The sequence below is a fragment of the Dreissena polymorpha genome, chromosome 7, assembly GCF_020536995.1.
Source record: "Dreissena polymorpha isolate Duluth1 chromosome 7, UMN_Dpol_1.0, whole genome shotgun sequence".
NCBI lineage: Eukaryota > Metazoa > Mollusca > Bivalvia > Myida > Dreissenidae > Dreissena > Dreissena polymorpha.
In genome coordinates, this window is record NC_068361.1 from 28,416,858 (window position 1) to 28,444,029 (window position 27,172).

A 27,172-nucleotide genomic window follows, 5' to 3' on the forward strand; every position below is an offset into this window, starting at 1 on the left:
AAACAATGCCACCAAATCTGGCGGGTACCCAGTCAAGAGTTCATCATTAAACTGTTTCATCTGCCTTTCATCGATGCTCAACTCTTCAAATATTGTTTTGATGCTTTTGGTATGTTACTTCCGTATTAAGAAAGCAGATTCAAGTTATGGCATGTAATTATCGGGACAAAAGTCTTAATAAACATTTTATGGATATTATTTAGAGTTTAATAAATGATAAAATATGCTGATAACAGAATAATGTAAAATTAAGGCAAAAAAAAAAATATGTTTGCACTTAGAAACGTGTTATTTTATAAGTTGGAAGCAATATTTCTAGTAAGGCATTACAATGAGACCCACAAAGAAAAGATATGTTCATTTATTAGGTTGTTGTTTTAATGTTTATAAATGAAATTTCATTTTAGTTGTGATAATAACATTTGATGTATTGGTATAATTTTGAATAGGGGTGTTAAAACAGTTTATTTGAGCCTTTGGAGCAAACTGTTCATAAAACATTTATATCTAGTCAGATTTTAGGTGTATGTGTTATTTTCTTGTTCCAAGGGTCTATTAATCTCTGCCTAGGCTGGCCCTATTGTTAATGTGCCGCATTTATGTAACACTTCAGCCATTATTATCAAAGCCATTATTTCTATTTGAGAATTTGAGTACAAGACATTTACTTGGGTGATGCTTTTGTTAATATTTGCATATTCTACTGGTATATTATTTGATTGTTCTTAGTCCTTCCGTTACTAAAGTTGTTTTCTGGTAATCTGCATTATTTTCACGCAGTTTTGGCTTAAAATGGCCTTTCTTGATTGAATCCAGTCACTTTACATTGTTGGTTTAGCTGTACCTTGAAAGTTATTCTTTAAACCATATATCAGCTGCTCACGCCATATGCAACCAGAGTGGCTCCAGACCATGAGACTGGTCAGGAGCTATCCTTGCTTTAAACCATATATCAGTTGCTCAGGCTAAAATTGGTCTTACACCATATGCAACCAGAGTGGCTCCAGACCATGAGACTGGTTACACCATATGCAACCAGAGTGGCTCCAGACCATGAGACTGGTCAGGAGCTATCCTTGCTTTAAACCATATATCAGCTGCTCACGCTAAAATAGGTCTTACGCCATATGCAACCAGAGTGGGTCCAGACCATGAGACTGGTCAGGAGCTGTCCTTGCTTTAAACCATATATCAGCTGCTCACGCTAAAATAGGTCTTACGCCATATGCAACCAGAGTGGCTCCAGACCATGAGACTGGTCAGGAGCTGTCCTTGCTTTAAACCATATATCAGCTGCTCACGCTAAAACAGGTCTTATGCCATATGCAACCAGAGTGGCTCCAGACCATGAGACTGGTCAGGAGCTATCCTTGCTTTAAACCATATATCAGCTGCTCACGCTAAAATAGGTCTTACACCATATGCAACCAGAGTGGCTCCAGACCATGAGACTGGTCAGGAGCTATCCTTGCTTTACACCATATATCAGCTGCTCACGCTAAAATAGGTCTTACGCCATATGCAACCAGAGTGGCTTCAGACCATGAGACTGGTCAGGAGCTATCCTTGCTTTAAACCATATATCAGCTGCTCATGCTAAAACAGGTCTTTCGCCATATGCAACCAGAGTGGGTCCAGACCATGAAACTGGTCAGGAGCTATCCTTGCTTTAAACCATATATCAGCTGCTCACGCTAAAATAGGTCTTACGCCATATGCAACCAGAGTGGGTCCAGACCATGAGACTGGTCAGGAGCTATCCTTGCTTTAAACCATATATCAGCTGCTCATGCTAAAATAGGTCTTACACCATATGCAACCAGTGTGGGTCCAGACCATGAGACTGGTCAGGAGCTATCCTTGCTTTAAACCATATATCAGCTGCTCACGCTAAAATAGGTCTTACGCCATATGCAACCAGAGTGGGTCCAGACCATGAGACTGGTCAGGAGCTATCCTTGCTTTAAACCATATATCAGCTGCTCACGCTAAAATAGGTCTTATGCCATATGAAACCAGAGTGGCTCCAGACCATGAGACTGGTCAGGAGCTATCCTTGCTTTAAACCATATATCAGCTGCTCACGTTTAAATAGGTCTTATGCCATATGCAACCAGAGTGGCTCCAGACCATGAGACTGGTCAGGAGCTATCCTTGCTTTAAACCATATATCAGCTGCTCACGCTAAAATAGGTCTTATGCCATATGAAACCAGAGTGGCTCCAGACCATGAGACTGGTCAGGAGCTATCCTTGCTTTAAACCATATATCAGCTGCTCACGCTTAAATAGGTCTTATGCCATATGCAACCAGAGTGGCTCCAGACCATGAGACTGGTCAGGAGCTATCCTTGCTTTAAACCATATATCAGCTGCTCACGCTAAAATAGGTCTTATGCCATATGAAACCAGAGTGGCTCCAGACCATGAGACTGGTCAGGAGCTATCCTTGCTTTAAACCATATATCAGCTGCTCACGCTTAAATAGGTCTTACGCCATATGCAACCAGAGTGGCTCCAGACCATGAGACTGGTCAGGAGCTATCCTTGCTTTAAACCATATATCAGCTGCTCACGCTAAAATAGGTCTTATGCCATATGAAACCAGAGTGGCTCCAGACCATGAGACTGGTCAGGAGCTATCCTTTCCGCTATAATGAGACCATGAAACCTTGCGCCTCATATTATATTTGGCCTCAAATTCACACACACGCAGGCACACAAGTAGTATTTTTGTTTATTTGAATTTTATTTATTTAAATCCCTCATGAATTTTTAAATAGTTCTTAAATAAGGTCCATGTTTGCAAACTGTTTGTATTAAACATAAAATGCATCAGTATTTTGCAGCATTTAAGGTAAAATTTAATGAAAACCTAAACAGTTTATGACCAGGTATGCATAATTTATCTTAAGGTCAAATTTAATTGCAGAGAATAAACTCATGTTATGCCATAAAATGCACAAATTATTCTATCCACGCCAGAGATATTTTTATAAAATAGTTTTTTTGGCAGTTTTGCACAATTAAAGAAAAGTCCCTATTGAGAAAGATAGTTTCTAATGATTATCTGTATTGTTGTTACATTTCAAAAGAGTAAATCTTGTTATTGTAACATTATTATGTGTTATTGATGTTGTTATTATGTGAACATGAAACTGATGACAGTGTGAGATAGAACAGAAATACAAACCATTGTTTTACGTCTCTCAACAAATCTCAGTAGCGCATCTTGCAAATATTAACTCTTTGCATGCTGGGAAATTTGTCGTCTTCTTAAATTTCATCTGCTGAATTTCTAAAATTAGCATTTTCTTCATTTTTTTCAAAGAATACCATTAGAATAGCAAACAGATTGGATCCTGATGAGACGCCACGTTCTGGATCCAAACTGTTTGCAAAGGCCTTCCAAATTTGGTTCCAGCACCGAAAGAGTTAAGTTATATTGTAGTCTATTTGAGTATTCAAGTGAGCTTCATGCATAATATATTGTGGAAACACATAATTACTTAATCTAATGTTCATGTTATTTAACTTGATGGCCAATCATATTCTGACATTATTATTTACATTAGACAATTAATTAAGTACATCAATATCATATGTATTTGTTAAGCTTAATAATTATGTGCTTTAGACATTTGTCATTTTCAAATTATTTTTACTGCCTGGTATGACAAAAAAATGTAGAAAACAGGATAGAAATAATCTTCGCCTGTTACAAATAGAAAATTACCAAAAAGTACAATATTTTATGACAAGTTTTTATGTGTTGTATTTCATTGTGGATGGTTGCAGTCATACAAGTGCTATATGTCGTTGTATAGGATACAAAATCTAACATATTTTAATAAAAATGTTGAACCACATGGCAGTGTTGCTCTTCTGTTATATTCTTATTTGTTGTATGTTGTGCACCATCTTCCCAGAATATGTGTCCGTCCATCAACCACCATTATTGTCTGCTATGACATAGAACTTGTAACCGCTAATGCTCACAAACCAATTAGTATGCAAATGAACTACTTGATAATCAACCATTGAAAGTACATGTCCATCCAACAGAATATTAGACCTGTGTCATGTGAAATTGGCTTTCTCTGTGTGGCCTGCGTAGCTCCAGATCAGCCTGTGTCATTACGCAGTCTGGTCAAGAGATACCTTGTTCCACATAGAGTTTAGCAAAATGTATTTGTCTAATGAGTAGACAGAGTAGCTTTTGACCAGACTGTGTAAATGCACAGGCTGGTCTGGAGCAAAGTCCCTTGCTGAATATGGCGTAAGACCCTTTTTTGCATGCAGTGGCTCATTTTACACTTTACAGTTGTGTTCTAAACAAAGTGGTGCTCCTAAATACTCCTTGTACAATGCTAGACAGAATTGTAAAAGTAATTGGGATAAAAAAGTACTTATTTGAGTAAATAGCATTCCCATCATTATTACAGTGTTAACCTATTACCTTAAAAAAAGAGCCTTTTTTGGTATGGTGTTCTATTTACCACTTTTTCCATCCAAGTACCCTGCTTGCTACTGAGTATACCTGTTTCCTATTTGAGTATCTAGTTTAACACCTGTACTATACTTGCTGCTTTATGTAACCAATACCCATTGGTTCTTGTGTTAAACTCTGTCCTATGTTACACATGTCATTTTTCAGTATCCTGTTTGATACTGGTGTCCTATTTTACACGTAACTTATTTCAGTATCCTGATTGATACTTGTTTGTACTTGTGTCCTAGTAGACACGTAACTTATTTATGTATCCTGATTAATACTTGTGTATACATGTACTTGTGTCTTATGTGACACTTAACTTACCTCAGTATCCTAATTGATACTTGCATATACTTGTGTCATATTTGACTCTAAACCTATATCAGTATCCTGATTGATGCTTGTGTCCAATATGAGACTATTTCGCCACATATCCTGTTTTTTAATACTGTTAGGGAAAAACAAGGAAAAAAGTTCTGAAAAATAGTGCAACAACATCAACAAAAATTACAAAATTGTATACCATTTCAAATACGTTAGAATTGTATAGTAGAAAACTCATTCACGTACAAAAGACAGGTACACTATTGGAAAATCCTCATAAGCTTAAGTTGATTCCTTTATATCACACAAAGATACACAAATAAGCGTGTCTTTGTTTGCGTCACACTGTTTTTCAAGAATTTTATGAAAACAGCAATACATGTTGATACATTGTCATACATAGTTCATATTTTCTATGTATAACATTCCGTGTTCATATTTATGTGCTGTTTTAAAATTGTGAAAACAAAAAGTAGAAATTCGTCGTTAACTCTTGCTTTAAAGATTAATAAAATATAAAATATCACATCACACATGTATTAACATGTTTATAGGTGCACTTCCACCTCTTATCATTTAACATTTAAATCTTCAAGCCTGATCTACATGTTCAGCATACCTTGTCATTTTATTAAAAATGCCTATTCAGTGATGATGTGAGATAGTGCTGTATGAAAAGATATTGATTTAAACAACCATAAAGCAATTTCAAAATGTCCAAATCAATATCAAGCGTAATCCAACCCACTATCTTGCTAATACCGTAAACTTCCTGCCTACAAATAGCTATCTGTTTCAATAAACGATCAATTTTTTTTGTAAGCGCACGTGCAGAAAATATTTTTACTTCTACAAAATACTGAACCTAGCAGCAAAGTGACGTGTGTCTGATAACAGATTTAGTATTTACAGGTAAATTTGACAAAACATTTGAATAAAGATTGTTCACCATTAATCATGAACAACAGTATATATAGATTCTAAACAGTAAATGGATTTTTATTAAATACTGATCAAAAAAGAATAAGAAAATATTATGTGCTAAGTATATGATTATCATAAATTTAAATGTGAAATTCATTTATCTTTGAGTGAAGGGATACAAGTGTCAAACCAGATGCACATTCTGAACATGTTAGGGAAGTTATTGTTAAATTGAGTGATGAATTAAAATAATACTGTTGAGACAAGCTGATCGAAGCATGACATTCTTTGAAATTGTACCTATTAATGTGACCTGGACATTTGAACAAATGACAAAGGTATGACACATATCATGCCCAGCTCAATTTCAGAAAATTGTTAATTTATTTAAAATTCCCTTATGAATTACAAAGTGACAGCCATAATCAGCTGTTTTATTCCTATGTTTTTATGTTTACCTCTCAGTGTGGTCAGTTGACATGGGTCGTACACTTAGCACACTGACTCCAAATGGTAAACTATTTAAAATGTCCTAATGAGTGATAAAGTTACATTGAAAAACAGCTGTACTGTGCAAAAAGTATTTAACTGACCTTTAAACTTTGATCTCGAAAACAAAGATATTTGTCTTACACAAAACATGGTGCTTCCACATGGTAAACTTTTGTTATTTTAAAACTGCCTGATCAATATAGAACGCTGACAAGTTTTGTGTGTGCAAAAAAGTGTTTTTAGGGAATATATGGTATCATTCTGCAAAAGGAAGTAACAAGATATTTGTTTAAGTCTGAAGATTGTTCACAAATACCTGAGTTGTTAAATGTGACAAACATGGCGTCCAATTTTGAGGCATCTATTTCCAAAGGATCTGATTTAATCTATGACTATTCGTGTGAAATTTGTGAGGAAAATGAGATAAACAAACAGGCGGACATGTACTGTGAGAAATGTTCAAAGTGTTATTGTAGCAGCTGTGTGCAACACCACAATCAGCTTTTTAAAAAGCACACTGTATTTGGGAGAGAAGATCTGACCAAGTGGCCAGTTACCAAGGCCACATATGATCCAATAGAATTGTGTAGGGAGCACAAGGGAAGAAAAATGGAAGTGTTCTGCGAGGATCACAATGAGTTGCTGTGCACAGTCTGTCATCTACAGAATCACAAGTATGTTAATTAACATTATCTAAAGAAGGCTCACCAAATCATATATAAATTATTCTGGAATCCAGGCACTCGGACATTATGTTCATTTGCAGCATTAAATATGTGGATTTTGTTTGTAATGTTTGTGATGGCTTTGGTTATAAATGAATGGAATTAGCTGGGGATTAATCTGAATTATTCACGGTAAACCCAGGATCCATCTGTTTAGTTTAACAATTTTAATTAAATTTTCTCCTATTTAAGAATGTGAGAAATGTAATAAATAGTTGTAATATAACAGTAATACATGTAATTTATATCATATATTATGATTGCTCTCTAACTATATCTCCCCCACCATTGGGATGCAAAATTACAATAGAAAGTTAATCAGAATTAATATAAAAAATATTAAATAAACATCAGTCAGGAGTATAGAAGTGTGGGAATTAAATTGCCAGTTCAAAGCAAGAGTGATTTTATAACTCACATCTATACTCCAGACCGTGGCTTATTCGACAATTAACTATGAAAGAAAATATATAAGTTCAATTTTGATAAGATCTCATTGGTATTATGCTGTATTCACATAGAAAATGCATGAGAACTATGTCTCTCTATATTCTGTCCATTTTCCTACCACGTGAATTCACCCGCGAGTATCAGTGATGTCAACTGAAATTGATAACAAGGGACAAAATTGTCACAAAACCAGGTTTTCAATGCTGAATGTTAAAAAACGCACTAAGTGACCCCATGACCTAGTTTTTCACCCGGCATATCCCATATTCAAACTTAACCTAGACATCATCTAGATACAACTTCTGACCAAGTTTGGTGAAGATCGGATGAAATAAACTTGAAATAGAGAGCGGACACAATCTTGTGTCGCCCGCCCGAAAGCCCGCCAGCCAGCCCTACCGCATTCGCCAATCTAATAACCAGTTTTTTTCCTTCGGAAAACCTGGTTAAAAATCAAACAAGCAATATAAAGTCTGTTAAGTTGATACCTACTTTAATGTAACTTGCGAACATGCAAATGTAAGATAAATAGTTTATTAACGTTTATGTTTTGTGTGAATGTAATTACCATATAGTAGGCTTATTGTGCATAATGCTGTAAAAAAAATCAAGTTTGTAATAATTATAATTTAGCAAAGTTTATGAACGTTTGTTCTTCTGCTCATTTCCTCAGAATGAAATTTGAAACATAAGTCTCCGTCAATGTTTATAGAAGAATAACACACACATGATTTCCTTCTTTGTCTATAATTAACAATCTGCATGTAGAGTTAGTATTAACATTGATATAAATAGGTACTATTTTATTGATTATAAATAGAGATATTTTTTGTAATTTGGCTAAATGTGATTTAAGAAACACGCACTTACAAAAGGCTGTTTAAACATATATTAAGAATGATAAGAATAACACTTGCAGTAAAACAACTCCACTGACAATAATATCAAACATCATAATATAAGGGACATGGGTAACACATTTCAGATGTAAAGATTTGAATAAACACATTTGTTGACGATTGTGTAAAAACATAATACACATGATTAAAACAAGTTTTAGAGAAACTAGTGTTCCATACACAATATAGGCTAGAGCTAAAAACGACTGACTTCTTTTCAGGCCATGTCATCACGTGATACTCATTGCTGATAAAGTGAAAGGCCTTCGCCAGAAAGGAGATTTTCAACAACTTTCAGCAAATCTTGATTTATTACAAGAACAATTTGTGGAGAAGAAAACTGACTTTGTGGGCTATATGCAGTCTTCTGAGAAAACCTTCAAGCAAATTCTGGAAGAAATAAATGCTTCGCGGAAGAACATCAATAATTATTTCGATCAAATGGAGAAAAATACCACCCAGGAGTTACATTTAATGAAGACATCTGTCCAGCGTAATGTCAAAACATGCAACGAGTTTATTGGAAACACAAAATCTGTACAAGAAGAATGGGTGAAAGTAAAAGACAAAAGTGACACTTCTTCTTTATTAATGTACAATCAAGGCCTTAAGCATTGTTTTAAGGCAAGAGCAGCTTTAATTGAAATGCCAACGAACGTTGACGTGACATTCACTTATATGCCAGAACCAATCATAGAAAGAAGTCTGTCTGCTCTCTCAATGTTACAAAATATACACAGAGACATACAGGAATCGCAAACTGAAAATGAAACAAATCCTGAAGAAACCCAAGTATCGGCTCCATCTAGCCAACCTGTTACTGAAAGCCAGTTAAGTGTAATAACCCAGCCAAGCCAGGTATTGGAGTCAGAATTATGTTTGACAGGCAAAACAGATATGGCAAGAAATTCAGCCTATGAGAACATTCAAATATCCGATTTTGGAACCAGATTGCAAGACAAGTCTATCCCATCACAAATAACCCGTCAAAATTATGAAAATATGGAAGGTAAGCTTTCCAAACCAAATCAAGACATCACAGTGAAAAGTAATCAACAGTATATAGTTAAAATGACTGATGACTCCTTCCCTTGCAGTATAACCAGCATTTGTGAGGTAGCTTCCGGAAAACTTGTCATCGCAGACATGGCTAACAAGAAAATTAAATTGCTGGATAGGACGTACAGGGTGGTATCCCAACTTGGCGTGAATGGTTCACCAAGGTCAATATGTGGCGTTGACTCTAATCTAGTGGCTGTTGCTTTAGGAAATCATAAATGTTTGTTCATCAAACTCACCAATAGCAGTTTGGTACAAGACAGGACATTAAGACTCGAACACCAGTGTATGAGTATTGCCCTTCAACAAGGTTACCTGTATATAACATCCCAATCAAACCTTTACCAGTACACTGTGGAAGGAAGACGTTTGAGCAAGATGTATGAGGATACATCCGGGACTTCGACATGTAATCATATTGTGTTTGTTTTAAACTAAGAAGCTTATGGTTCTCTATGTTCTAGGTTGTTATGAAATATTTTTCTCCATGAAGGCTCAATTTTAGCACTAGAAATTCTACTTCTCCACTTCATTTTTGTATAACACACTTAGTTATATATTATTGTGTTACTTGCACCTTAAACCTGCTTCTTATGTATGAGCTTTAAAAAAATGCCATTCCATACAAAATATTCTTACATGAAACATGTACTCTTTATTTCTCGTTTATTTACAGCCATATACTGTACAGTCAGTCCAGATGGAGACAGGATATATGTTGCCAACAAGATCAAAAACACGTTAGTCACCCTGTCCAGCGATGGCACAGTGATCTCCACACTGACTGACCCGGCGTTGGACTGGAGACCCATAAGTGTGCCACCAGGCCTCCATGTGACAGAGATGGGACAAGTCCTGGTGTGTGGAGGTTTGTCTCACACAGTTCTCATGGTAGACAGAGATGGGAGACATAGACTAGCAGAGGTGGTTACCGAGAAAGATGATGTGAGGAAGCCAACTGCAGTTTTCTTCAGTTCACTTACAGACACACTTATCGTAGGGATGGCAGAAAGTCACAAAATACTGGTGTTCAAGACCACGTAATTTTGTGCTATTTTTATATGAAATTCGACGTGTGAAAAACATTCATACGTGCACATTTTTTTTTGCGACGACTGATAAATGTACATTTTTTATTTTAAGTTTGCTTTGGAAATAATAATATCCAATGCAGAAATAATATTTGATTAATAGTTGTTTACTGCGCAATAAGTCTGCTTAGAAATTAAACCTCAGGGGTCATAGCATCATATCAGAAGGTAAGGGATTTTTAATGACCAATAAATAAGTATATGCAACATTATTTTGATTCTCAACTGCTTTAATAAATATGAGTGCAAGTGACATGGGGAATACATTTTACTGTGCTGTGTGAAGGTTTGGGATTTCATTATTAGATTTTAGTTTTACACTGCTGATTTTGCCCTTTTTCGACTGCCGATATTTCTCTTTTGCACTGCCGATTTTGCACTCTTACACCGCTGCAGATTTTTCACACTGTTCATTTTGCCCTTTTACACTGCTATTTTTGCCCGTTTTGGTTTACTATGTGATGCATTTGTATCACCAATATTTTTTAATTTTAGTGATGTTTGCTTTTATACACAATAAAAAGAATTAGAAATTATTCACTTCAAATTGTGCAACAGATTTCCAAATAAAATACCAGTACCTTAACAAAAAGGCATTTCTCTCTGAATTTAAATGCAGAGCCATAGATTGTACTAAACAAGACAAGTTACACATACATACTTCAGTTTTACTATTGTACAAAGAATAATAAAAATAAACAATATTAAACATATTAAGATCTTTTAACTTTATGTCTGAGATTTTACTTCTGGAAATTAAGAGTATACAGTCATCAAAGAATTCTTATCGGTAGGTTCAGGAACAATCTCATAGCTAGAGAACGAAACTATTGTATTTGTTGTAAATCATGTGATGTTGAAAATGAATATCATTTCATTTTAATCCACCCTTGTTATTATGATAGAATGAAAAAATAAATAAAATCTCATTATCTCAAGCAGCCATCAGTATATACATTCGTACGCCTTATGAGAACATGTACTAAAGAACTATCATGCGAGTTGTGTATTTCTTAAAAGTTGACCCAGCATTTGTAAAAATATTGCAATACATATACATTTCCAGAAAGGAAAATCATTTCTGCGTTGGATAAGACCGAGATCGTGAAAATCGCTGCACAATGGATGAAGACATGGCTGTTCAAAGCGATGCACCCCGTCTTGGGGTGATTTTGAGTTGCATACCTTGTTATATATATATATTTGATAGTGAATTTTTTTTTCAGAAAAGATAATTTTTCGTTATAATATGATTATTTATCATTCAAAATGATGTTTTCACTACTTAATATCATAGCAACACGCTAACCACCTGTGATTCGCAACATTGGTAACATAATATACGTATACCGAAGAATCAGTTTCAGAATAAAGTCCGTTATTCCAATTAACCCAACTTTGCATCCAGATTCTGCATTCGCAAAGAAAAAAGCTCCGATCGCATGGTATTAATATTAATGCGCACACGCATTATCACGTGACCAATAGACCCTTTTCACAATAGGCCAAAACTGATAAGAGCGCGAAGTCACGCGACCCACAGAATTTCAGAACGTGTAGCCATTTCGGATAGCGTAAGGCAACGACGCATTTGATTTCGGCCTTTCATGCTTTTGAAAAATTCGGCGACGTAATGATATTGTAAACACAAGACGACAGAATTATGAAAAATTATAAAGGAACGAATGTCCCGGTGTGTAGGAACGAATATCCGGTCTGTCAAAATGATTTTGGGTCGATTTTCCGGGTTGTCAAAATAACGAAGGAACGAATGTCCGTGCAGTTAAAATAACGTAGGAACGAATGTCCGCCTTGACGAAATAAGCGTAAGACGATTGTCCGTAGAAACGAATATCCGGAAATGCTTAACATTTAATGAATTTAGCAGGTACCGGCTAAATAAAACTCCGTAATTACGTATTCCTATAAAGAGTGTATGTAAGTGTACGAAACAAAATAATTAAAACTAGCATTTTCGTTGACCACAACGGGGTGAAATAATGTTTCCGAAAATAAAAAAACAAAATTGATTTATGATACAAAATGACATATATTTATCACTCATAATCAAGTATAAAGAGTTATCAATATGCATGTATAGACACTTCAGTTAACACCACGTCCGTTTTTGTTCATGTGTATATAATAATTCTTAAATATTTTCATTCGCTGTCAAAGAAAATGTATTTAATGTAAAAAAAAATTAACATGACATATAAATAGTGTCATGTACTTCGCCTGTTATAGCGCTTTGTCTTATAATTAATTCAACACACCTCTTACAGGTCCAATCGTTCATGAAAAACATCACACACCAGCACACCCTTACCTTTGAAAATTATACTTATATAATACTATGTATTGTATTATACAGTTAATGTATATCTTTGTTTTGTTCAATAATCGATGTTTAGTCTTCAGACCACCTTAACTCTAGTGTTGATGTATAACTCGTATTTTTATAAAGATAAAAATGTAATTTATATTACAGTCGACTCTCGTTATCTCGACATCGGATATCTCGATTTTCTCGATATGTCGAAGTAAGCTCAATGTCCCAACTTTTTTCCTTCTTTATATATATTCATAAACATCGCATATCTCGATTTTCGTTATGTCGAATTATTCGATATCTCGATATAAAAATTTGTCCCGAGTCCCGATTTTACATGTATTTACTGTGGTTTATCTCGAAGTGCGAATAACTATCCCAGTGTTGGCAAAAGTGAGAATTTGTTTCTGTGATACTTCACCGTCCCGCTTCGCCCGACTGCTCCCGATACTGTGCGGTAGATAATTGATCCGTTATTTGCATCAATTACCACACATGCGTAATGTCGTTAGCCATTGACAATTGAGTAAGGCCTGTCACTTTATTACATGTGGGTTTATTTTATCCTGTATTAATTATCGATTGATCTTTGCATTTCAAACTACAAAATGTACAGTTCAGTATTCCGGAACGTGATTTACGCATGTTCAGATGGAAAACCCTCGTCTTGATTGGACGTCAATTGCATCATTACTTTAAATTACAACATTACCGGATGTTTACTTGACAGTTTAGAAAATGATAACTGCGTGTGTTCATGCAATTCAGTAACACTTAAAACGTCATTTTAAGCATTAAAATCGCAAATTTAATCGTGCCTCGTAAAACGCGTATATCAGGTAATATATAGGGTAGTAGAGAGTATTATGCCACACGATGACGGCTTAAGTTAGACAACTTATCAGGTATATAGATGTTAAAAACAAGGTAAATTCTCGTCTCTTTTTTTCTTTGAAAACGCCTAATCGGATATCTCGAACTCTCGTTATCTCGATATTTTTTCTTGTTCCCGCCGACTTCGAGATAACGAGAGTAGACTGTATATACACTAATGGTACTAAATATTATGTCCTTGACCTATTATTTAGGTGTTAGAATGTTTCTTTTAAAATAACTTATACATTATCTGTATGCATATGTTTGACGTTATTGTTACCAGTGTCAGTACTCGTGAAAATCCCGAATGTAAACAATACAATTAAAGGGTACATAACCATCGATATTCTCCGCCAAAGACAGTTACACGTTCCGCCTCGTTCTGAAATTCGACGTGTCACGTGATATCTAAATATAGCAACAGTGGCGGTATTGTGAAACTGGTCTATTGAACATGTGTCATGGGGACGAAGTACTCGTCGCTGTATACACCTTCCATAAGGACTGCGTGTAACACGGGTGTTAATATCATAGTGAAAAGACGTAGCCATGGATAGACTAGCCTGTGTCCGACAAGTTAGACTAGCCTGTGTCAGACAAGTTAGACCAGCCTTTTGTCAGACAAGTTAGACAAGCCTGTCTCAGACAAGTTGGAGTAGCCTGTGTCAGACAAGTTAGACTAGCCTGTTTCAGACAAGTTAGACTAGCCTGTGTCAGACAAGTTGGACTAGCCTGTGTCAGACAAGTTGTACTAACCTGTTTCAGACACGTTAAACTAGCCTGTGTCAGGCAAGTTAGACAAGCCTGTGTCAGACAAGTTAAACTAGCCTTTGTCAGACAAGTTGGACTAGCCTGTGTCAGCCTGTGTCAGGCAAGTTAGAATAGCCTGTGTCAGACAAGTTAGACAAGCTTGTGTCAAACAAATTAGACTAGCCTGTGTCAGACAAGTTCGAATAGCCTGTGTCAAACAAGTGTACTAGCCTGTGTCAGACAAGCTGGACTAGCCTGTGTCAGACAAGTTGAACTAGCCTGTATCAGACAAGTTGGACTAGCCTTTGTCAGACAGTTAGACAAGCCTGTGTCAGACAAGTTAGAATAGCCTGTGTAAGACAAGTAAAACTAGCCTGTGTCAGACAAGTTGGGCTAGCCTGTGTCAGACAAGTGAGACTATCCTGTGTCAGACAAGTTAGACTAGCCTGTGTCAGACAAGTCTGAGTAGCCTGTGGCAGACATGTTAGACAAGCCTTTGTCAGACAAGTTAGACTAGTCTGAGTCAGACAAGTTGGAATAGCCTGTGTAAGACAAGTTTCACTAGCCTGTGTCAGACAAGTTGCAGAAAGGATTTCCAAATCTTTCCTGATATTCTGTTCTTGTTTTTTTAAATTATAAACCTTAAACTTTAAGCTTGTTATGGTCTATGTGTCACCATTATCGAAGATGAAGACTATTTAATGCATGTTTTTGTCTTGATGTCAACCAAAGATTAGCTAATATAACATCTATGCGGCGGGGGGATACGTGTCGGCCGCTGCCGCGACATTTCTTGTTATATTTAGATTTGATCGAGAATGTAACCCGCCTCCAAGTTTCGCTGAATGGGTCAAGTTCCCCACGGTTACTATTTCCCCGTACCCCCAAATTGATTTTGTACCCAAAAATGTTCGTATCCATTTTTTTTCGTACCCGTTTTGTTTTCTTACCCAATTTTTGTTTGTACCATTTTTTTTCGTATCCGATTTGTTTTCGTTCCCAATTTTTTTTCGTATCCAATTTTTTTTTCGTACCCAAATTTTTTTCGTACCCATTTTTTTTTCTTACCCCAATTTTTTAAGGCATATTTTTTTCGCACCCAAAATTTTCGTACCGAATTTGATTTTGTACCAAATTGATGTTTTTTTCTTACCCAATTTTTTTTCGTACCCACATTTTTTTCCATACCCACATTTTTTTGGCATAAATTGTTTGTACCCAAAATGTTCGTACCCAAATTGTTTTTCATACCCACATACACAATTGTGGTGATGTAGATAAACTTGAATTGATGCTTTTATATTCATCCTCTTCAAAAGCATCGTCAAACCAGAACTGTAAGTATTTGATTTGGGATCGGGTCCGTTTGGGTTGGGATCGGATCCATTTTACGGCCTTTTTTAAATAGCAGGAAAACCCCTTAAGTCTTATTATTCTTATGACCTCAATTTGACGGTTTTTGGGGCGAAAATTGGTCACATTCCACTAATATAGTATTCGTTTTGCCCATATTGCAGATAAAAAGCCACCCCCACCCACTCCTCTCCGCATTTTTTTTGCTGTCGCAGAATTGTGTTGGTACCTCTGATGAATCATTAGCAAATATTTAATACACATTTTATTAAAATAAAGCAATTTTAAGTTTTCAATGTGAAGTGCAAGGCTATAAAAAAATCCAGCAAAATCGCCCCACCAGTACTTTCAGTACTTTTATTAAAAAAGGGATTCAACTGTTTTGTTATTTGACCGCTAACTTGACAGAACAGACTAAAATTTCTCATCTTTATGAATAAAATTATATTCAAATTTCAGATTCCTTCATAATGATCTATTGTGAAACTGTGGCTGTTGCAATGTCGTGTTAAGACGAAAATGCCTATGAATAACGTAAGCACCTACTGCAAATATATTAAATCAAATTTAAAGGAAAATAAATTATAAAAATCGTGTTGCTTTCTACACTTTGAAAATACAATGTATTCACTTAGTGTGTATGTACATTGTATTCACTAATACTCTTTAATATACAATGTATTCACTAAGTTCGAATAAACAGTGTATTCACTTAGTTATATAATGTTTGGTTTTAGTACTTGTCCCCCTCATTTTGGTTATCATTACATTGATATATTGAATTGTTTTGCATACAACATCCTACAAATTGTAAAATCTGGAGAACAAACTAGCAGACTGCCATATTCAAAATGTTAACGGGCCAAGATCAATTACGTTGGACAGCATCTGTTCTAAACTCTTTCTGTAGTGTCAGTTGAATATATTTAAGTGTATAACATTTATAAATTATTTTGGCGTTTGGAAATTGTTAAATTGGAATAACTAAGTGGGCAGTTGCTTTCTTATATTAAGCCACCGTACAATGGAATATAGTAGTTGTACCTTTCGTCTGTGGGTAATTAATATCCGTGAAGACATATTTTTTTTTCTCTCCATAATTGTTAAATACCTGTTAGGTTTCAATACAACATGGTTTATAAATGTTTATTCCATATCAGAAGACTTTGTGTCTCCCAATCCCCCTTTTAAAGGTCAAAGTCAAAGAGTATAAAAGTCTCTAATTTGAACTGTTAAATGCCTGGGAAGATTTTATGATTTCTTTTTATTATTATTCCCCCTGACTAGACAATGTGTCACAACTCCCATTCTCCTTAAGGTTAAATTTCGAGGTCAATGTTTCTGTTCTGCATCTGGGGATTGCAATATTATTAGAAGTTATCATTCACTATTGCGTGACAACTCACACTTCTCTGTTTATGGTTAAGGTCATAATTAAAGGTCAAAGGTCATGAACTATCAAATCCAAATTTTAAAATCCTAGGTTTTTTATTTTGTCACATACAATTTTCATGGCTTCTCAGTAAAAGGTTAAAGATCACTAATTTTTTTATTTATTTTTGGTAACTTCAATTCCTATGAACGATTTTAAGATTTTTTTGAATTACTATTCTCCATGACCAGAGGATGTCTCATGTAACATTAGTATGCACTTATTGAAAGGACAAGGTAACAATAAAGGGTTTCGGCTTTTTAAACAAAAACTTATTAATAAATTGTTGTTCATTTCCATGTTCACTTGCATAGGGTGCCTTTCTCACCTCCTGAAAAAGACTTGTTTTCAAATTAATTTTGTAACAATTAAATTTAATTTTCACTAAAGTGGAATTTTGCCCATCAAAGTAAACTCCATGTTCAATCATTTTTGTAAAACATGCTTATAAGAGTAAAAACATAAGGCCAGCAAACATGTTTCTGAAAAAAAAACTATTTTTTAAAAACACTATCGATGTAAATGCAAATTAAAAAAAATCAAACAAATATTCGTATTTTTTTTAAATGGTGTTAATACTTAATGTATATTGCCCCCAGTATAATTTGGACCAATACCAACGGCTCCCACTACTCCTGCAAGTGCGATGCAACGCAACTGTGCTACAGAGGATTGTGAAAGCTTATTTTGGAAAGATTAATATATCATTTGGCAACATTGTACTTTTAAGGTCAACATAAACACTGGCTCCAGCTGAGTTTGAACTGCTTCCACCTGATCTCCACAACTCCTTCAAGCCATATGCACCATCACTTTGCTACTGAGGATTGTGAAAGCTGATTGTGGAAAGATAACAAACATTCTAGTTTTTAAGTCAATAAAAAACTCAGGCCCAAGCTGAGATTTAACCGCTATGTTTTATGTACTACAACTGTGCCATAGATTATTGTGAAAGATTACTGTAGAGAGATTCATTTAATTCTAATCAACACAGTTACTTTTTATAAACAATCACATGACCACATGTGAACATATGCTAGATTATGTGACATAGTAATGAAGATCAGACTGAACTGATCTGAATTAGACAAGTTACTTAATGTCACTTTGAGTTTAAAATGTATTAATACACATGGAGACATATGAAGTACGAGCCATAAGTGTTGTAATGTTTAATCTTGTTTTATACTGCAAATTAATAATTATCTATGTGTGATCCAGATAAAGTACTAAAAAGAGTCAAATGGCCTTTTATCGCTCACCTGCGACATATATACACCAACCTGTTATGTGTAGATTTTGTGACATTTGTGTAACAGCTGTAGTTTTTATCTAGGTTTTTTACTCTTTATTGCTCAGACTTAATGTGGGTCTGAGACAGTTATAAGAACAACTTTAAATGCTTACTAAAAACATTAACAAATACATTATAGTCAAGTAAACCCTAAAATGGGATCAATTTTGAACAAACTTACTCAAGAACCACTATATGATGTCGCCTACCAAAGATTTAGTCTTTCTATATTATGTGACTCTGTGTCTGGTTAGCTGTGACCCCTGCCACATAATTTTAAAAACAATACTCTGCTTCAAATCAAGTATCAAACCCCTGACCCTTGCGGCTTCACAGAAGATGATTTCTTATTTGTGTATCAATATTAATTATGCAAGTCTTTATAAAAAATGTTACTCGGCAAGTTTAAGTTTAATTTAGACATATTTATTTTAGCTTGATTCTATCGAAAGCCTAAGGCTTATAAAAACACTAGTCCGTTTCCTGGCCAGAACCAGTACTTGCTGTCTTTAAAGGAGATCTAAAGAACCCTCTTACAGTGGGTGTCAAATCCACTATCTACCGGTTGCTAGGCAGACACCATATCCACTACGCCACGGCGCCCAAGTTTTGACCACAGGGACATGATTTGCAAAAAGGACCAATTTAAGACATAAAATGCCAAATAACTAACGTCTGGGCACTGTGGTTTCAGATTAAACTTTCAATTAATACATAAAAGGAAATAAAATAGTAACCCCTATGGCGGGTCAATTTGACCCCAGGGACATCATTTAAACACACTGTAGTCCTGCTTAATGATCATCATCTATTTGCTTAGAAATGTTATATTCAACAACTGAATATCCATAACATTAGTTCACGTTAGCACAGTCTCTATTAGAGAATCATCTTTAAGTTACTTAAAGAATGCGTAGGAATCGTTATTCTTAAACAATTTACTGGCGTCTAAACCAAGACCGAAAGCAAATTCAACCAATGTTTTGTTGACAACAGCCCCGGCAACATCCGTCGGCCCGTTCTGGCCGTCTGTTCCAGCATTTAGGAGCTCCACGTGGAAACTCGAGAACTGTTTATGGGTCGATTGCGACGGAGAGCCTTCGATCATGTTCTTTAAGCGCACGGAGAAAGTAAGCGCCATTCCCTGGTTCCGACCTCATTTTCCCGACCCCTTGACCTTGGCCGTCGTTTCCCTGCCACAGATCACGCACAGTGACTATTCTGTGCATGCGACACTGCAGTGATCACCCTCTGTAGATCCGTTTCCTTGAGTCCGTCCCTGATGAGCTCCCCCCTTGACCCCCTTGGATAATTTCTGGGGACGCCCATGAGAATATGCATACAGAAAACTTTTTTTTTTCTACAAAAAACGTGATAACATGATGAACATGCTGGGTCTTTATGTCTTTGAACTATATATATTTGTATTATTTTTTTAACCTTTCAATGCTGCATTTTACTATTTGGATTACCATTTCATCAGTTGTTGAACATTTTAGATTTTTTTGATGTATACTACAGAACATATTTAATCAGTTATTGCCCATTTAATCAGTTATAGAACATATGAGATCTTTGTGTTGTAAAATGCAGTACATATTTAATCAGTTATTGAACATTTTAGATCTTTTTTACGTACTGTACATATTTTACCCGTTATTTACCTTTTCAGATCATCAACGACATAGCGCTGACTAACCAGGTGTCCATGATGAAGCGTACCACGGAGGTGTTTGTGTTCCGTGTGAAGGCCATGCTCACGGTGAACAAATGTCTTGAGGGCTTTTGGATGGGCAACTTGAAAAACAAGGATTAACACGTGAGAATTGCATGTAGCTTGTCATCGTAAATGTGGTTCTAGCTTGGTTTGGATAGGACATTGAGTTGATCGTATATCATTTACAATGCTCAATAGATATAATAAAGTATTTAACATTAAAGATTCAAGGAATTATGAATACGATTTTGTTAACGGCCAGTTTCTGCCTATTTGAAAATTCATAATATTATGTTAATGCCCAGGATATATGGGATTGTCAAATAAACTACCATAACGTCACAATTTAATGTTAAAGCTCAAGTATAACAAATCAATGCTTTGTGGAATAGCAACATTTTTAAATCTCTACCTAAACATCTATCACAACATAATAAAAAAAGGCAAATGCACAACTTCATATCATAAGGAACAATGAATGCAAGAGAGAATGTTATATTTAGAAAAACGAAGCAGTACTTTGTTGGACGAGTTTGTGTATATAGTTAGACGGACGTACAGACAACCATGGGGATTCCATAGCGCCACCTCTACTTATTTTTATACTAAATTTCAGGGAGAAGAGATCTTGTCTCAGTCAGTGGCTGCCAAAGAGGCGAGTAGGGATAGTGAGGGGGAAACGTTGCCAGAGAAGGAAGAGGAGCTTAGTGATGTGGTAAGACTTAGTGAGGCGGGAGGGGACAGTGATGGGGAGACGCTGCCTTAGGAGGAGGAGGAGCTTAGTGATGTGGTTAGACTTAGTGAGGCGGGAGGGGATAGTGAGGGGGAGAGGCTGTCTGAGGAAGAGGAGGAGCTTAGTGATTTGGTAAGACTTAGTGAGGCGGGAGGGATAGTGAGGGGGAAACGCTGCCTGCGGAGAAGGAGGAGCTTAGTGATGTGGTAAGAGCCCCTTGTTCTCAATGTGGAAGTTAACAGTTTCCTGCTCAGATACACATTTTGACTTGTTTGTTGTCCCTTAGAAAAAAAATGAAGACCTTTCTAACTAGATTCAAGTTGTAAAGGCTTCAATTCCAACCCTAATATACTGATAAGCAGCAAAGCAAACAGCATGAAACCAGAACAGCCTGCGAGTTACTCACAGGTTGTTTTGGTTTTATGCTGGTTGCAAATAGCCATTTTAACTTAGCTTTTGAGTGGGAAACGGTTAAACCAAGTATATCTTCAGTTGAAAGGAGGACCATTTATATTTAAAGAAGTCTATCCATAGAGGATACTTGTTTGTTTTTCAGTGTTATAACAAAGTATACCTTTAATGGAAAGCGAGACAGCTAATATTGTCATGAGTGGATATTCACTCTTTCTAGTTACGCAATATGCCATAGGCGTCATTATACCTGACAAAAAGAACATTTTTAACAAATTGAAGGTATTGGGCATGTTTTGGTCATTTGATCATGAATTTGTATGTATATGCTGACGCATAAATCATACATAATGATGAATTTCACCCAAAGGATCTTAATGTATTTAAGAATGAGGGCAGTTTTTTTTTACCCTGTAACCTATTATTTCAAGGAACTGGACAATTAAAGCACTGCCAGTAACGAGACTGGAGACAATGATGTTACTGACCCCGAGGGCTCGCTGAGTCAGGCCTACTGAGCACACGAACAATGTTGTAAGTCTTACAAAGGTCATGATGAATCTTAATGCATGAAACCATACGTAGTTCATTGCTCCTTTGATTTTTTGAGTACACAAACAATGTAGCCATACCATTTGGCTTGTAATACGTATTAAACTTTATTAACATAAATACTGGTGACAATCAAAAGGACTCGTATGTTAGCTATGTTGAACACAGGGATGTTGTATTATCATAACTCCGCAGTAAATGGGCAAACCTGTTGCAGTATACTTTTCACTCGTTATCGCAGGCTGTTTTAAATGGACAATCATGTTAATTGAGGACTTTTAAAACAGGCATACTTGCATACTTAATTGATGCTTTAATAAACACATGAACAGTGTGACCAATCGAAAGAAATTTGTGTGAGCAGAGCCTCTGAACAAGAGGGGCATTACTCATGTTGAAATTGAAAAAAGAAGAGTCTGACACATGGTGCTTAATACATGTGAGTTAAGTGTTAGCCCTGATTTGCCTGTGCAGTCCACACAGGCAAATCAGGGACGACACTTTCCGTTTTTTATTGTAATTTTCATTTAAAGGAATACACTTCTTGATGAAAATCCAGTTTAGGCGGAAAGTGTTGTCCCTGATTAATCTGGGACGACACTTTACGCACCAGCATAAAACCCCTTTTTCACAGAGCGAGGCTCAAATGCTTACAAATCTGAAAGACTGACTGAATGAAAGACAGCCATTATACACATTGAACTTAAGGCCTCTGAAGTTTCCACTTCCTTACTGAATACAGAAGTCCTTCTCTGCATACTGATTGAAGTAAAAAGGCAAAAAGAGCAAAGGAAAAATTTGTGTGAGCAGCCAGTGCTTAAACAAATGTGCTGACGTTAAAGTTCCGTGACTTTTGGTGGCTTAAGGTACTTTGTTATTGTATTTTAGATTTCTCTCTTGTGAACAAAAGTTTGCATGTTATCTTAGCTCAAGTCTTGTAGATTAGTTTTTTATTTAAAAAAGTAATACAAGACGCTTTAAAAGCGCAACTTTGTATAATGCTCCACCTGACATGTTTATGCATTTTGAAACATTCAAACCCTTACAAAATCAACTCATGTTTGTTTATTCACAATTGAACTTGATAACCATGATAATAAGTTAGGATAGATCTTACAATTTCTCTAAGCAGGAGGCATTTGATTATACCTGTAGAAGTTTATGTAAGATAACTGCTCAACCTTTATACAGTAGCCATACTTGCTGATTACAATGTCCCAGTTTTCGCTGATAATTGTTATGATTTTAGTATATGAAAAATAACCATAACCATAGATGATATTCTTTATTACGCTGTTTTTATTAATATTGTTTGTAAATGCCACTCTGTTGATTTCTATTATTATCTTTCAATAACCTTGTTAACTATTGTCGTATGAATTCTGCATTGTTATGCATTTATCTCGCTTGTACAAAATAAAAGTTAGTTATGATTACAGTGTCAGATACTTTTTTTACTTGTCACAATCGTCGAGTGTACGGGTGTGTGTGCGTCCGTACTTCATTATTTTATTTTAAAATAATTCACCACAAACAAATATTCACTATTATGATATGGAATGTCACGAAGAAGACCTGCGTCCCTATCTCAATCAAGACCAGGATTAAGAGGTCAAAGTTCAAATGTTGGCATTTATGGCTTGTCTGGAACATTCCATTGTCACAATTTGTTCAGTTTGTGGAGGTGAGATGCATAAATAGACACTCAAATGTCATTGTACCATTTAGCCGCAATAATTGACCTTTTTGTGTAAAGCCAATGTCCTGTCGTATATGCTGCGGCTGCTTTTGTGCTGGTGATGATACTTGTGATAGATTCCGAAACATGCACACAACAGCACAACGTTTTAATTATATTTATCAACTCAAGTTAAATATGTCCATTACTTCAGATTATTATATCTTTTACACCCCCCTTCGAAGAAGAGGGGGTATATTGTTTTGCTGGATGTCGTTGGTGGGTCGGTATGTCTGTCGGTCTGTCAGTCGACCAGTTCGTTTCCGATCATTGACTTGTGAACGGGTTGACCAATTGGCTTGATACTTCCCATGTGCATTGGCCTTTGCCAGTAGATGACCCCTATTGAAATTGGGGTCACGAGGTCCAAGGTCACTGTCACACTAAGAGTGAAATTTGTTTCCAATCAATAACTTGAGAACGGAGGGACCGATTGACTTGATGCTTCCCCTTTGCATTGGCCTTGGACAGTTTATGACCCTTATTAAATTTGGGTCACTAGGTCAAAGGTCACTGTCACAATAAGTGTGAACATCGTTTCCGATCAATTACTCGTCAACGAATGGACCGATTGGCTTGATATTTCACAAGTGCATTGGCATTGGGCAGTAGATGACCCTTAATGTAAATGGGGTCTCTAGTTCAAGGGCAAAGGTCACTGTGACATTAAGTGTTAAATTGGTTTCCGTTCAATATGTCATCAAATGATTGAGTGATGGGCCTCATACTTTGCAGATGCATTTACCTTGAACAGCAGATAATCCCTTTTGAAATTTAGGTCAATTATCAAAGTCACTGTGACACTAACATGATAAGATAAACTCTTATGATCAGTTTTATTGCAAAAAAAACCTGACAGTGTCAAGGCCCTGTTTGGGGAGGGGCATACGTCTCCGACCGCGGAACTCTTGTTTTTCTTGAAAATGCTATAAAAATAAATCAAGTTAAACAACAAGAACTGTTTCGTTTGAATCTTATTTGAGTCTTCATCAAATATACATGGTTATCAGGAACTGTAATTAGAATCACTCCATTTGGTCCATAAATAATTCACAAAATACCTATTGAACATATAGACAGCCTCTTGCACGAGAGAGACAACCAGCTACTGGCTAACTTGATTTTTTCAGTACAGTTATTGATATTAAGTTTAAATAAATATGTTCACATATGTTTTTTGTTCTAAATGTTTATAATTATCAAGTGTTTCAAAATATTGTGCCTAGAAATTAAACATCTATGTGTCAAAAAGTACTTCTGAACTCGACATTATCATAATAGTTCTGTTTGCGTCTCAGGTTAGCGCCTTAGGGTCAATGCCCTCTTGTGTATCCATATTTACTCATAATTAATCAAATCGAACTACACATAGCTGAAAGCTGAGTTCTAAAGTAGTTTTATCTCTATAAACAACTATAGCAACATATTATCCCTGCCAAAGGCGGCGTGATATACAATTGGCATCCGTCCGTCATTACGTCTGTCATAAAACTGTTCAGGGGTATGTATCAGAAACTATTTAATAGTTCAACATGAAACTTCATGAGTGTATAGATATCAATGAGGAGAAGTACCATGCAAAGAAACCATAACCCTACACTTTCTTAAATAAGAGTTATTGTCCTTTGTTTGTTCGTATGATGTAACTTTTCAGATACCATACAACTTTTCAGGGCTATATCTCAGAAACTATATAAAATATCAACATGGAACTTCATGGGTGTATAGATATCAACGAGAAGTGCCATGCACAAGAACCATAACCTACACTTTCTTAAATAAGAGTTATTGCCCTTTGGTTATTTGTATAATGTAACTTTGGCTATATCTCAAACACCATACAAAACTTTAACACGAAACTTCATAGGTGTATTGATATTAATGAGGAGAAGTGCCATGCTTAAGACCCATATCCCTTCACTTATTAAATAAGAGTAATTGCCATTTGTTGCTTATGTACGATGTAACGTTTCAGTGCTATATCTCAGATACGATACAATATTTCAACATACAACTTTATAGGTGTGTGAAAATCAATGGAAATGAGTGCCAAGCACAAGAACCATAACCCTACACTTTCTTAAATAAGAGTTATTGACCTTTGTTATTTGTGTATGATATAACGTTTCATGGCTATTTCTCAGATACGCCTCAAGATTTCATGAAACTTCATGGGTGTATAGATATAAATTCGGAGAATTGCAATTCATAAAAACAATTACCTACACTTAATTATTTGTTAGGATTTTACCATATATAAAGGGATTGGCACCCATCCATAAACAAAATTTACTTGGCGGGTGGATATCAATACAACGAATTCGCTTGTTTTATAAGTATTTGAGCATATGCACATTTATAAAACAAGATTTTATTTTTCTGCTAACCATCTGCATAAAAATCAATTGCAGAATGTGTGAACAGCATGCAAATGTTTTTATCTTTGCAGCGGAAAAACAACAATATACATATGTAGTATCTCAATGTCCTTTACTTGAGCACACTATAACCTTTTAAAATTCGTCATTAATTTTCTTTTTTCTTTAAACAGCAATGTTAACACTTACACTGAAATCGAAACCAAATTAAGGGTCTTCTAGGTGAATACATATTTTCACTGTAGTCAGCAGGATTAGAAACGTATATTTCGACAGTTGTTGCACGCAAGCGTTCTTTTGATACATCAAGTGCTCTGAAAGTTTATATTGAAGTGTTTTACTCAAACTTGATACATAGAGGATATTTGATTATGTCAGTGTAAAATCGTTCGTTATTTCACGAGTGATCATAGAAAATATATTTTCAAGGGTGGCGCAGAGTGAAATAACAAACGATCTAACACTGACTTGAACACATGTTCTGTTTCTTTTATGCCCTTTTTTCAAGAAAATAATTAACAGCTGTTTCCCTTTCGCTGAAAAGTTACCCTTCCGTCCGTGGCGTACCTCAATACATTGAAATGCCGTCGTTTTGTTGACGAAATGACGTCATTATTACAGCGAAAATTTGTTATTTTCACCGGTGATAATAACAATTTGTTTATTTTCATATTTTATCATTAGGTATAAAATAAATATATTTCTTACAGCCAGCATATGTGATGGTTGTGATCAAGGTCAAGGTCACTGGTACTAAATATAGAAACATACATACCATAATTTATCTGGCAAAAATCGGGACTTTTCGTGAAAATTATCGGGACATTTGGCCACATATTTTCGAAAAAAATGGGAATTTCATAAACACAAACGTTCGCCAGTTTTGGAATAATACAGTTAAGTGAATTGTGGAATCAGATTCTATTTTCAAAAACCTCGTACCAATAACATTCCGTTTTTTTTATATAGAAAATACCAAATAAGGTCAGACGCGGTAGAATGAGTACATGACAATCAGCTAAGTTTATTGTAACTAAATATAGAAAAAATATTTTCGCTCAAAGTCAATGTCTATGTCCTAGAAATATGTTTTAAATTTTGCTATCAGGTGATTCATCATTTTTTTTCTTATGTTGCAAGACAACTCT

The 27,172-nt window shown here is 35.6% G+C and overlaps 3 protein-coding genes and 2 long non-coding RNA genes across 26 annotated transcripts in view; 3 read left to right on the forward strand and 2 right to left on the reverse strand.

Moving 5' to 3' along the window:
- The window catches only part of LOC127836879 (uncharacterized), a 339,553-nt gene that overhangs the window by 203,698 nt on the left and 108,683 nt on the right, over window positions 1-27,172 (reverse strand). The window lies entirely within an intron of this gene.
- LOC127836852 (probable serine/threonine-protein kinase tsuA) overlaps window positions 1-27,172 on the reverse strand; it is a 404,515-nt gene that overhangs the window by 116,239 nt on the left and 261,104 nt on the right. The gene's annotated exons all lie outside the window — the stretch shown is intronic.
- LOC127836883 (uncharacterized) lies at window positions 885-3,868 on the forward strand. Of its 15 annotated transcripts, none has more exons than XR_008028974.1 (5): window positions 885-1,213; window positions 1,312-1,605; window positions 1,704-1,997; window positions 2,096-2,193; window positions 2,292-3,868. It is a non-coding gene; the product is annotated as an uncharacterized LOC127836883 (long non-coding RNA). The 15 variants fall into 15 exon arrangements; XR_008028971.1 differs by having other exon boundaries at window positions 1,312-1,409; window positions 1,508-1,605; window positions 1,704-2,193; XR_008028973.1 differs by having other exon boundaries at window positions 1,704-2,291; window positions 2,390-3,868.
- LOC127836856 (RING finger domain and kelch repeat-containing protein DDB_G0271372-like) lies at window positions 5,767-11,396 on the forward strand. Its single transcript, XM_052363491.1, has 3 exons — window positions 5,767-6,908; window positions 8,530-9,776; window positions 10,044-11,396. The coding sequence occupies exons 1-3, from the start codon at window positions 6,574-6,576 to the stop codon at window positions 10,409-10,411; spliced, it is 1,950 nt and encodes a 649-aa protein (XP_052219451.1). The 5' UTR covers window positions 5,767-6,573; the 3' UTR covers window positions 10,412-11,396.
- Window positions 20,183-21,922, forward strand: LOC127836891 (uncharacterized). The gene is made up of 3 exons (XR_008028985.1): window positions 20,183-20,314; window positions 20,829-20,927; window positions 21,788-21,922. It is a non-coding gene; the product is annotated as an uncharacterized LOC127836891 (long non-coding RNA).